The following is a 12,853-nucleotide window of genomic DNA, read 5'->3' on the forward strand; positions in this document are numbered from 1 at the left end:
GGCTGGCTCACCTCACAGTTACAGATGACCACTGCAGTTGTAGGCATCACATGGAGGATGGATCCATGCAATGGATTTAGCAAAATCCAGCAGAAGATGGCTGTTTCTCCCTATATTTGTTTCTTTCCAGCAGAAGAAGACGGACTATTTCTCCCCGTACTTGTCTCTCTCAAGTGGGAGGAAATATTTCCCAGGAGCTACCTCCTGAGTCCTCCTCTTGAGAGTCATTGGCCTGAGTACATGCCCACTTTTTTTTTAAATTATTTTTTAAATTGAAGCATAATTAACATAGTGTTATAGTAGTTTCAGGTATATAATGTAATGATTCATACAATTTATACATTGCTCATCAAGATAAATGTGTACCCTTCATCTCTTTTATTTCACGCACCCCCCCCGACCCTGTCCGTGCTAGTCACCAGTTCTTTGTATCTGAGTCTAGTTTTTTGTCTTTTTTTTTCCTTTGTTCATTTGCTTTGTTTCTTAAATTTCACAGATGAGTGAAATCATACGATATTTGTCTTTCTTACTGACTTATATCACTTAAAATTATATACTCTAGGTCAGTCTGTTGTTGCAAATGGCAAGATTCCCCCCCACCTTTTTTTTAATGGCTGAGTAATATTCTAGTGTGTGTGTGTGTGTGTGTGTGTATACGTGTATACACATCACATCTTTATCCATTCATCTGTCGGACATTTGAGTTGTTTCCATAATTTGGCTGTTGTAAATAATGCTGCAGTAAACATAAGTGTGCATATATCTTTTTGAATTAGTGTTTTTCTTTTCTTTGGGTAAATACCCAGTAGTGGAATTACTGGATCATATGGTAATTTTTAATTTGGGGCGGGGGGGGGAGCTTCCATACTGTTTAGCACAGTTGGCTGCACCAGCTTGCATTCCTACCAGCAGTGCACAAGTGTTCCTTTTTCTCTATGTCCTCACCCACACTTGTTATTTCTTTTGTTTTTCATTTTAGCCATTCTGACAAGTGTAAAGTAATATCTCATTGTGGTTTTAATTGCATTTCCCTGATGACAAGTAATCTTCTCATCTGTCTGTTGGCCATCTATATGTCTTCTTTGGAAAAATTCTGTTTAGATCCTCTGCTCATTTTTTGATCACAGTATTTTTGGGGGATTGAGTTGTAAAGTTCTTTATATATTTTGGATATTAACCCCTTAATGGACACATCGCTGGCAAATATCTTCTCCCATTCAGTAGGTTGCCTTTTTGTTTTGCTGACGATTTCCTTTGCTGTGCAAAAGCTTTTTATATTGATGTAGTCCCAATAGTTTATTTTTTCTTTTATTTCTCCTTGCCTGAGGAGACATAATTCAAAAATATGTTGTAGAGTCAATGTCCAAGAGATTATTGCCTGTATTTTCTTTTTAGGAGTTTTATGGTTTTAAGTCTCCCATTTAGGTCTTTAATCCATTTTGAGTTATTTTTGTGGATGGTGTAAGAAAGTGGCCCAGTTTCATTCTTTTACATGTAGCTGTCCAGTTTTTCCAGCAAGCATCATTTGTTGAAGAGAGACCATCTTTTCCCCATTGTATATTCTTGCCTTTTTTGGCACAGATTAATTGGCCATATATGCATGGGTTTATTTCTGAGTTCTCCATTCTGTTCCAGTGATCTGTGTGTCTTTCTTTGTGCCAGTACCATACTGTTTTGATGGTTACAGCTTTGTAGTATATCTTCAAATCTGGGATTATGATATCTCTAACTTTGTTCTTTTTCAAGACTGCTTTGGCTATTTGGGATCTTTTTTGGTTTCACACAAATTTTAGTATTTATTCTAGTTGTGTGAAAAATGCTATTAGTATTTTGGTAGGGATTTCATTAAAGTTGTAGATTGCTTTGGGTAGTATGAGCATTTAATACCTGTTCTTCCAATCCATGAGCAGGGAATGTCTTTCCATTTCTTTGTGTTAACTTCCATTTCTTTCATCAGTATTGTATAGTTTTTGGAGTATGGTCTTTCACCTCCTTGGTTAAGTTTATTCCAGTGTTTTTGGCTTAGCCTAGTTAGAATTCACACCCTGACATAACAGGTCGACGGACATCCAAAAAAATTGGGGCTCTTTAAGAAAAGAAGTAAGGAAGAGGGAATAGGTGTGGGGAAGGCAACCAGCAGTGTGTGTTACAGCCAAAATTAATTATGATCCTAGGGTCCTGGGATCGAGTCCCACATCGGGCTCCCTGCTCAGCAGGGAGTCTGCTTCTCCCTCTGACCCTCCCCCTCTCATGTGTTCTCTCTCTCTTTCTCATTCTCTCTCAAATAAATAAATAAAAATCTTTAAAAAAAAAATTTCCACGTATGAGTGAAATGGTATTTGTCATTCTCTATTTCGCTTAGCATAATACCCTCTAGTTCCATCCATGCCATTTGCCAGCCTCTTTTTGTTGATGATTTATTGTTTAAAACTTTCACTCTAGCCTTTAGTAACTAAATTGGTTTTGGTATTAAATGTTTTATTATAGGAGCTGAGCTCTATATAGCAATGTATAGAATAGAATAAATGGATTTAAATTTCTCCCGTTGTAGACCAGAGAGATTGACCTTTTTTTTTTTTTTTTTTAAAGAGAGAGCACATGCGAGAGTGAGTAGGGTGATCGGAGGGGCAGGGGGAGAGAGAGAATCTTAAGCAGGCTCCATGCATAGTGTGGAGCCTGACTCGGGGCTCAGTCTCACAACCCTGAGATCATGACCTGAGCCAAAATCAAGAGTCTGATGCTTAACCAACTGAGCCACCCAGGTGCCCCAAGATTGATCTCTAACAATGCAGATACATAACTTATATGGGTGGTCATCTATTTCTGCAGCATTGAGAACTTACCCAATTGCTTATTTTATTGATCTCCTGGATTTCCACAACAAATATGGTTAGAGAATCTTTAAAGCCTCTTATAATTTAACATAATCTTAAATATTTCCCCAGGTAAAATGTAGCGATTTAAAAAATTTTTTTCAGAATAACTGAAAAGAGAAGTAATAATTAACAACTATTACATTCAGAACCAAGTGTGATTTAGGGTTTTTCTTTCCAGGGAAGTAGTGGTTGTGGCCCAGTAGAGTTAAAATACCTTAAGTCTGTTCTAGCACTTGCATTGTATAGCTGGTCTAGTGAATCACCTCCCATCCAAACTGCAGCTGAAAAGTGAAAACTGAATCTGATGATGCAGTTGAAAAGCTGCTCATTCCCTGGAGGGCATGTGCTGTGGGCAGATAGGGTGCAGAGCAGTGCTTAGTCCACAACAGGGGGCACCACTGCACCAGGTGTGAGCGCCCACTCATGTTCCAGGTGCTGTGCCCTGCACTCACCCACCCCACCCACCGGTACACCTCCACAGAAGCACTAGAAGCTTTACCAAACACCCTCTTGTTTGGAGTCTTCTGAATTCCTGATTCCAGTGGGCTCAAAGGGAAATCAAAATCTTCCCTTTTCACAGTCTTATAGATGAGTTCTGTTGAGTTTGTTAACCTCAATGGACTATGTTTCTCTGAAATACAGAAGGGTATTTGGGGATCTGCTGTGCTATAAAGGTATTTTTTAACTTGCATATCTTGACCTAAAATTTAACACGTTTCTTTGTAGTTTTTTTTTAATTTTTTTTTAAATTTATTTATTAGGGAGAGAGCAGGGGGGGAGGGACAGAGGGAAAGGGAGAGAGAGATAGAATCCTAAGCAGGGGCTTGATCTCACAACCTTGAGATCATGACCTGAGCCAAAATCAGGAGTCGGCTGCTAAACCAACTGAACCATCCAGGGGCCTTGCTTTGTAGTTTATTTTGTAAAAATACTTATGGGCCATGTTATTTGGCCTTATGGCCATATAAGAGGTACAAATTATTTTTGGCTGTAATTCTGATGACCTGTAACTTGTCAGGGTCTGTTTAAGCTTTGGTAGTTTTTCTTTAGTTCTTCAGGGTACTGAATTGGACTTTGCCTTTAATCTTGCAGCACCCACAGATCCAGAAGAAATCTCAGTACATCAAGTACCTTTGTTGTGATGATGTGAGGACCCTGCATCAGTGGGTCAATGGTATCCGCATTGCAAAGGTAGGGTGTTTTGTTTTGGTTTGATAGAATAATGAGGTGTTTCATGATATGGTTTTGATTGTCATGACAGTTATTCTAATCATTTCATGTTTATGATTTTGTCAGTGTTTCCTGAGGCCTAAGTTTTGTTTTTTAAATGTCTTAGGGGATAAACATTTAACAGTTGGTATCCATGGAATAATACTGCTGGTAAAAGCTTGTGTAGCATCCGAGTGATTTATTTTGGCTCTGACGAACACATTATATGATTCTTATACAGCAGAGTTTAGCCTAAGCAAAAGAAATTTTTTGAGAATTAAATCGCCTCAGGTTGGGAAGAGGGGGATAAATAAGCAGGACACAGGATTTTTAGGGCCGTGAAAATATTCATACTTGGTGTGATGCTGTAATGGTGAATACATGTCATTATGCATTTCTCCAGACCCATAGAATGTATAACACCAAGAGTGAACCTAAGGTAAACTGTGGACTTTGATTATTATGTGTTAATGTAGGTTCATTGATTGAAACAAATGTACCCTCTGTTGGAGAATATTGATAAATGAGAGAGATTGTGCACGGATAGTGGCAGGGGGCATATGGGGAGTTTCTTTACCTTCCTCTCAGTTTTGCTGTGAACCTAAAACTGCTCTAAAAAAAAAAAGTCTTTGAAAAAAATTTTAAGGACACCTTGAAGAGGATTACACATAAAACATGAAGGAATATTTATGCCCATTAAGTGAAAATAAAATTTATGATAGCTATAAAATCAAAATTGCTTTAGGAATAACAAAAAAATCTTTATATTGATAATGAACAAATCAAGTGTTAACTTCTTGCTCCCTTTCTTAAAATGAGGATAAATAAGAGTTGATGGTAATTTACTGGTATTAAAAATAATTTTTGAAGTACTATAGGTATAAATTTTAATGCAAACTATGAATCAGTAAACAGAAAAGTATCCCCCTTTCTTACCTCATCCATCTGTATCATACCCAATAATGTTCAGTTGTCATCATTTACTGCCTTCTGTTTAGTACGGGAAACAGCTCTACATGAACTATCAAGAAGCCCTGAAGAGGACAGAGTCGGCTTATGATTGGACTTCCTTATCCAGCTCCAGCATTAAATCAGGATCCAGTTCTTCAAGCATCCCAGGTAGTTCAAAATGCTGACAGCCAATATGAAGAAATCTCTATAGACTGACAGCAGCTTTGGTTATTTCAGCAAGGTTCTTAAAACCAGAGCTGTAGCTAATGTCTAAATTATAAAAAAAATTTTGTTTTGGTGGTAAGAGGGGACAATATCATGGGCTAGTTCATAAATGTATTTGGTATGGAGCACCAGTATATAGTTTTAAATCCAGGAGTGTTGTTATATATATTTATAAAGTTTATTTCAAACTCAATCATACTGCTGAACAACTGTGACTGTTAATATATACCTGGGGATAGAAAAGTTGCTTGAAGGAAGTCTGCATACTCAAAATCCATGATGAAACTGCCCTCCTTCCCCATAGGTTTCCTGACATTTCAGCAGAGTGGAAATAACTAGAATTAGTTCAGTATCACTGTTTAAGCCATCAGACTTACTAAAGTTTTCACAAGAAATCAGTGATACTCAAAAAGTGCTTATTTTCAGATTCCCACATCCTTTAAACAAGTATGCTATGATTACACCTTAAAATAAATGCTTCTTTCCCTTCAAAATGGAAATGGAAATGCTTCTTTCCCTTCAAAATGGAAATTTCCCCATGAATGATAACTATGTCCTCTAAAAGCAAAATACTTTTTTTGTTCTGACATCACATGAAAGAAATAATAACTAGGAAATATTTAAATGAAAAAAAAACCCTCCCATTATTTATTAGTATAATATATAAATTAATCTTTCAGTAAATGTTTTTACCCGGCTACGTATATACATTTTAAGGAAATTCTACCATTTTCAGAATCTATTTGCTTTAGAATAAAATAAAAATGTGAACTTTTTAAAAAAGAATCATTTGACTAAAAAGTTGTATGGCTATTTCATCTCTAAGTAAGTAGAAACAAAATGAGAATGTGTATGGGTTAGTAGGCATTTATTTCTTAGTGCTGTCCACTGAGAGAAGTAGGAGCAGTGACACCCCAAGAGCAGTGAAAATAGAGTGCCTTGATCTTGGTTTTCTAATACCATTTTCCAGAACAAAGAACTAGGGCTGTGGCAGAGAATAAGATGAGCCTGAAGCAGCTTAGGATGAAGAAAGTACTCAAAAAACACAGTGATGGGGCTGTGTAAAGGGACACAGGAGCCAACCTGAGAGAGTGTCCAGGTGCCAAAGCTGAAACAATTTGAGCAACAGAATAACATAGTGTAAGATTATAATCCAAATTATAAAGTAAACAGCCATCAGTCCATACTGATACACATTATTGAATAAATAAATAAATGGGGAAGAGACCGATCTTCTGTAGGGAAGATTTATAAATGGTTTATGCAGACACTTGCCCTCAAGGAGATGGAGCTTAATTCCCTCCTCAAGTGTGGGTTGTGCAGAGTGACTTGTTTCCAAAGAGGGTAGTTGGATGTGGGGAAAGGGGAGTAACTTTACAGTGGAAAAACCTGACAAACAGTACCCCAGCCAAGTGATCAAGGTCAGTACCTTCAGTAATATGTTCTATTGATAGCATGTACCCTTTACATAATGTTATGAGATTGGCACTTTCCCTCTCTTGGTCTCCCTCTCCAAGTTTCATAACTCAGTCAAATCCAGAGAAAAACATCAGACAAATCAAAATTGAGAGACATTCTGTAAAATACCTGACCCAGTACTCCTCAGAACTGTCAAGAGCATTAAAAACAAGGAAAGCCTAAGAAACTGTCATAGGAGACATTGACAACTAACTATAATGTGGTATCCTGGATCCAAAAAAAAAAAGACATTATGGAAAAACTAGTGAAATCCAAATAAAGTTTGGAGTGTAGTTAATAGTAATGTGTCAGTGTTGGTTCCTTAGTTGTGACAATGTACATGGTAATATAGCAAGTTAATAATGAGGTAAATTGGGTGCTAGGTATGTAGGAACTCTGTGCTAGCTTTGCAACTTTTCCATAAATCTAAAACTATTCTGTATAAATGTTTATTAAAGGGGAGGAAGACACTTTTGAGATAATGGATTGAGAAAGGCATGGTAAGAGTATGTCACAAGTTAAGATTTTAGAAAAACTAAGGGAAAGATTGAGATAAAAGATGCCATGATATTTTTTAAATTAATATAGCATTAATACAGGTACATTTATCCACACATTTTATGAAGTGGTGTGGTGCCTTTTCCTAGTCCAGCATCATCCCTCCTTATACAGTGTTAAGTATTATGCAGATTTTTAAATATAAATTGCAAAATCTTACACATTCATGCTGAAGAGAGCTCAAGGATTCACATGTTCCAGGCTCCTATCCTATAGGCGGTTGTTCTGGTTAGTAATTAAATAGGGATACAGGAGGCTAGTGAAGTTGCAACTTTTTAAAAAACACTCAGCAGATACACAGGAAACAAGTGTTGGCGAGGATGTGGAGAAAAAGGAACCCTTATGCACTGTTGGTGGGAACACAAATTGGTGCAGCCACTGTGGAAAGCAGTATGGAGGTTCCTCCAAAAATTAAAAATAGAAGTACCCTACGATCCAGGAATCACACCCCAGGGTATTTACTCAAAGAATACAAAAACATTAGTTCAAAAGGATACACGCCCCCCTATGTTTATGGCAGCATTATTTACAATAGCCAAGCTATGGAACTATGAAAGAGCCCAGATGTCTATAGATAGATGAATGGATAAAGATGTGGTTTGTGTGTGTATATATATATATATATATATATATATATATATATATACACACACACACACATATATATATATATATATATACACAGACATACACCTACACACCTACACACACACACACACACACACACACACACACACACACAGGAATATTATTCGGCCATAAAAAATGAAATCTTGCCATTTGCAACAACATAGGTGGAGCTAGAGAATGTTATGCTAAGTGAAATAAGTCAGAGAAAGACAAATACCAATGATTTCACTCATCTGTGGAATTTAAGAAACAAAACAAATGAGCAAAGGAAAGAGAGACAAAGGCAAACCAAGAAACAGACTCTTAACTAGAGAGAACTGACGGTTATCAGACGGGAGGTGGGCGGGGGATGGGTGAGATAGGTGATGGGGATTAAGGAGGACACTTATTGTGATGAGCACGAAGTAATGTATAGAATTGTTGAATCACTATACTGTATACCTGAAACTAATATAACTGTTAATTATACTGGAATTAAAATAAAAAACTTTAAAAAGACTCAGCAATTGAACGATGAAGAAAGAAAAAAACAAAGGTTTTATCCTGTATTTTTGCCTGAGGATATGTCTTAACTTTATCCAAAGGAGTTTGTGGCTATTGTCTCTGTATTGCTTCGGCTAACTTGGCTGGACTGGATTAAAAAGCAATCTCATAATACCACCCCCCCCAGAGTCATTGATAGGACTAGCTTTAACACCTGAATCTCCACCAGATGTTGGCCAGTGGGCTAGGTGCTTCCTTCTGCATGGTTATCTAACCTTACTTGGGGTCCCTCACCCTCAATGTCAGAGACACATCCAGTGTATCCTCCACCATTCTCAGCAACCCTGAGCTCAAGTGAGAAGTGTTTTCTAGGGATTCAGGTACTGGCACCACCCGGCAGCAGCTACACTGTAGCCTGGCCTCCAGGCAAGGCAAGAACACCTCTTCAAGGTTGTCAGGATACCAGTAACGTTACACGAATCTTTCATTGTAATGTTCAGTCTGTCATGGTGAACTGTTTAAAAAGAATCAAGATTTCCTATTAGCCCTAAGATAAGGAAAGTTTTCTAAAGGAAAGTTCAGACTGTGTTTATGAGTCGAGTAAAAGTAACTTGTTGCAGTCCTGCATAGCATCTGATCTTGTGTAAAAGAGCTCGCTAAATGTACATATTCGTACTGTGGGAATAACAACTTTATTTATCCTATTTTTGAAAATCTATTTTAAACAGAGTCTCAGTCAAATCATTCTACTCAATCTGACAGTGGAGTATCTGATACTCAGCCAGCAGGACATGTCCGCTCCCAGAGTATTGTGAGCTCCATCTTCTCTGAAGCCTGGAAACGTGGTACTCAGTTGGAAGAGTCCAGCAAGGTAGGTAACACACTGGTGATAATTTATATAAAAAAAAAATCTTTGATATTCTGTGGGTTAGTTTGTTGCTTTTATTCCTTTATTAGAACTCTTCCTTGGCCCTATTTCAGTATTCTTACTTTGACTTCACTTCAGAAATCAGTATCTGTGAATTGGCTCTAGTGACCTAAGATCTCAAACTGGCAATTTAATGACTATCAATGGTTCAGACTTTTAAGGAATAATGGTTTCTTCCCTTTCACCTTAATCAGTTGGGATGGAGCAACACCATTTAGTGCCAGGGCCCTACCTAACTTTGTTTCAGAGAAGCTGTTAATGGTTCGTTACTCATTATTAATCTATTCAGACTCCTTCGTCTTCTATTCTTTTACGCTTTTTGGCATTTCTCTGCACATGAGATTTTCTCAAATTTTAGTATATGCAGAAGACATAAATTCAGATTAATCCCCTTAAAATTTTGGATCCCTGAGCTTTGCACGGTAGCTTGTTCAATGACACTGAAGGATGAATTATAATTATTGCAGGACTGTTTAGAAATATGTAGGTTCTCTAGCCCGAGTGAAAGCCATCAAATCAGACTGCCTCTGAAGTTCGGAGGGCAGCCTCGTGTCGCAGCTGCCCTCGCCCGCTGAGCGGGAGGCGCTCACGCCGTTGCCGTCACTGAGGGGCCAGTGGCACAGCTGGCCTGAGCATTGTGTTTCTACCCAGTAACCATCGTGATTTTTTTTGTTCTTTTGGTCTGAATCACTTACACAAGTACACTCACCAAAGAGAATTAAATGGATCGTTTCCTTTAATGTATTCTTTTATTTGCATATGTGGTGTATTAACTGCTCCTCAGCAAGAGGCATTAGTAGCCCAGTGTCGGGGTGGAACACTTTGTCTTAGAAAGAAATATTTGAAAATCGGTTCTGATGACCTGAATTTTCAAAGCACTGACAGTTTGTTTAACTCCCTTATCAGGGGCTCAGATTTTAAGAAATAATTGTCTCCCTTTCCCACTTATTCAGTTTGGATGAAACAGCCCTATCTGGTCCTAATAACTCCGTATGTGTAGCTAGAGAAGCAGATTTGCACAATTCAGATATCTAAAGAAAAGTCTGCTCCCTTACTAAATTTTTAATAGTGTTAGCCATGTACATTTTAAGTGAAAGGCCAAGAGGAAAAAAAATAATAATAAAGGTCCGAATGCTCTGTGCTGAAGCCACAGAGTTGGTCATGGTAGTTTCTGGAGCGCAAACCGTTCTGTGCAGCATCGATGGTCTGTCTTGACCCCACCTGTGTTTCTTCTGTTACCTCAGCCTCAGGTGCCAAATGAGAAGGCCAGCACGGCTGAGGTCTGCACCCCTGCAGCAGCCAAGACAGGGTCAAGTTAAGGTCAGGGGCTGTTCTTTGGAAACACATTAACCTGGGTGACTCCTGTAACCAAGTCTCGCAGACTAATGCTTTTACTTTGTGCAATTTTTAAAGAAACATGTGAGTGTCCTGGTGGGCATTAGAATTCAGCCCCACCCTGAGCCTTCTAGTCTACTAACCTGAGCATTCTTGATGCTAATTAGATGTCATTTGTAGTTTGGAAACAAATGGTTTATCTTGGATCCTCAGAGTCTGTTCAAAGCACCTAAAATACATGCCCAAGCTTTATTAAACCAAGGGCCCTTCCTTTGCTCTTTTCAAAAGTACTTGAACCACATTCGTGCATGAGTGGCTCCATGACACATATGACCAGATGTGGTAACCCAGGCAGTGCCAGAGGTGCCCAAGGGGCTGGTCAGCAGGTTGTTGGCAAACTCTAGCTGCCATTCCTTGATATATTTCCTTTAGTTTTCTAAGGTTTCCCCTCATTTTCTCCTGGCTTTTTCTGTATGGTATTTTTATAATCTTTTGCTGTAATGTTTATAAAGCATTTCTTTATGTATTTTCCAGTAAAACAAATGTAAAGAATGCCCCCCCTTTACCTGCATTGCTGGACTTCTGTGCATGTTGGATGCAAGTGTCTCACACGAACACGAGTGTGTGTCTGTGCACGCCCTGCTGAACATTCTCATGTTCTCCCGTGTCAGCTTGCTAGCATCACACAGCCATCCTCACGCCTCGGGAGGCCCTCCACCAGCACTCCTAAACCCAGTTATGGCATCTGCTTGATGTGGATGCGGCCATGGACTGAAAGGTGAACTCGAGCCATCACGTCTCCACTTGCCACAGTCCAGGGGGGTCAGGGCACAGAGGTCCTCCCACGGGGCCTCCTGTTCGTGGCAGGCGTGTGAAAGTCAGGGCTCGGAGATCAGACAGCCCGCCACTGATCAGCAGGACATTTTCCCTAGATTGTTAGGCAGTCTTGCCATTTGAGAGTATTGCTGGGTGAACAAATTCCCTGTACCCTTGGTGCCCAGGGAGTCTGATTTTCGCCTTCCTGACGTTGTCCCACTGCAGAGTCCTTTCTCCCATGTCCCAGATTCCTTGCTGTTTAGTTTGACGCAAAGCTTACCACTGTAACTGTTGTGTTTGTTGTGTTTTCTCTCTCCCACCCCCCCACCTTTATGCTCCTTTTAGGCCAGAATGGAGTCTATGAATCGACCCTACACTTCACTTATGCCCCCTTTACCCCCACAGCCCAAGCTGGTCACCCCCTACACTGCCTCACAGCCTTCCCCGCCTCTACCACCCCCGCCCCCACCCCCGCCCCCGCCCCCCCCTCCGCCCCCCCCACCTCCCCCACCTCTGCCCAGCCAGTCGGCACCTTCAGCTGGCTCAGCAGCCACCATGTTCGTCAAGTACAGCACAATAACCAGGCTGCAGAATGCTTCTCAGCACTCAGGACCCCTGTTCAAGCCTCCGCCGCCCTCAGTGATGCAGTCTCTGGCCTCCACCTCCCAGTCAGGAAAGCCTCAGATCCTGGTGCCCCCCAGTGGGGTCGTTCCCCCGCCCCCACCCCCGCCCCCGCCCCCCACCCCGGGCTCAGCTATGGCCCAGCTCAGACCGGCACCCTGTACCCCATCCCTCCCACAGTTCAGCCCTCCACCTCCTCCACTGAAGATCCATCACGTTCAGCATGCCACTCAGGTGGCCCCTCCGACGCCCCCACCACCCCCTCCTGTCCCTGCACCCCTCCCTCCCCAAGCGCCCCCCAAACCCCTTGTGACGATGCCCCCACCGACCAGCACCAAGACCGTGCCCCCTGTTATGACACAGGCTGTGCCACCCACACCTGCTCCTCCAGCCCCCCCAGCAAAAAAGCAGCCAGCTTTTCCTGTGTCCCATATCACACCCTCTCCCCCTGCTCCTCCTGGTCCAGTCCCCCCACCCACGTTACCCAAGCAGCAGAGCTTCTGCGTAAAACCACCTCCCTCTCCACTGTCTCCGGTGCCCTCAGTCGTGAAGCAGATAGCCAGCCAGTTTCCGCCCCCTCCAGCCCCTCCTCCCGTGGAGCAGCCCTTCAGGCCTCCCTCCGCACATGTGGCCCCACAGTCCCCTCCTGCTGTGAGAGCGAAACCCAAGTGGCAGCCCAGCTCTATCCCTGTCCCCTCTCCGGATTTCCCCCCTCCTCCTCCTGAGAGCAGCCTGGCGTTTCCCCCTCCTCCTCCCCCTCCTC

The 12,853-nt window shown here is 41.1% G+C and overlaps 2 protein-coding genes across 8 annotated transcripts in view; one reads left to right on the plus strand and one right to left on the minus strand.

Moving 5' to 3' along the window:
* Positions 1-12,853, plus strand: part of RAPH1 (Ras association (RalGDS/AF-6) and pleckstrin homology domains 1) — a 55,741-nt gene that overhangs the window by 36,147 nt on the left and 6,741 nt on the right. Inside the window, 4 exon segments of the mRNA XM_028112154.2 lie at positions 3,969-4,067; positions 5,084-5,204; positions 9,119-9,261; positions 11,815-12,853. Coding sequence (XP_027967955.2) covers positions 3,969-4,067; positions 5,084-5,204; positions 9,119-9,261; positions 11,815-12,853 — 1,402 coding nt within the window.
* Positions 1-12,853, minus strand: part of ABI2 (abl interactor 2) — a 157,527-nt gene that overhangs the window by 22,382 nt on the left and 122,292 nt on the right. The window lies entirely within an intron of this gene.

The sequence above is a fragment of the Eumetopias jubatus genome, unplaced genomic scaffold, assembly GCF_037043125.1.
Source record: "Eumetopias jubatus isolate StellerSeaLion01/CBP00866 unplaced genomic scaffold, mEumJub1_p1.0 scaffold_3, whole genome shotgun sequence".
Classification (NCBI taxonomy): Eukaryota; Metazoa; Chordata; class Mammalia; order Carnivora; family Otariidae; genus Eumetopias; species Eumetopias jubatus.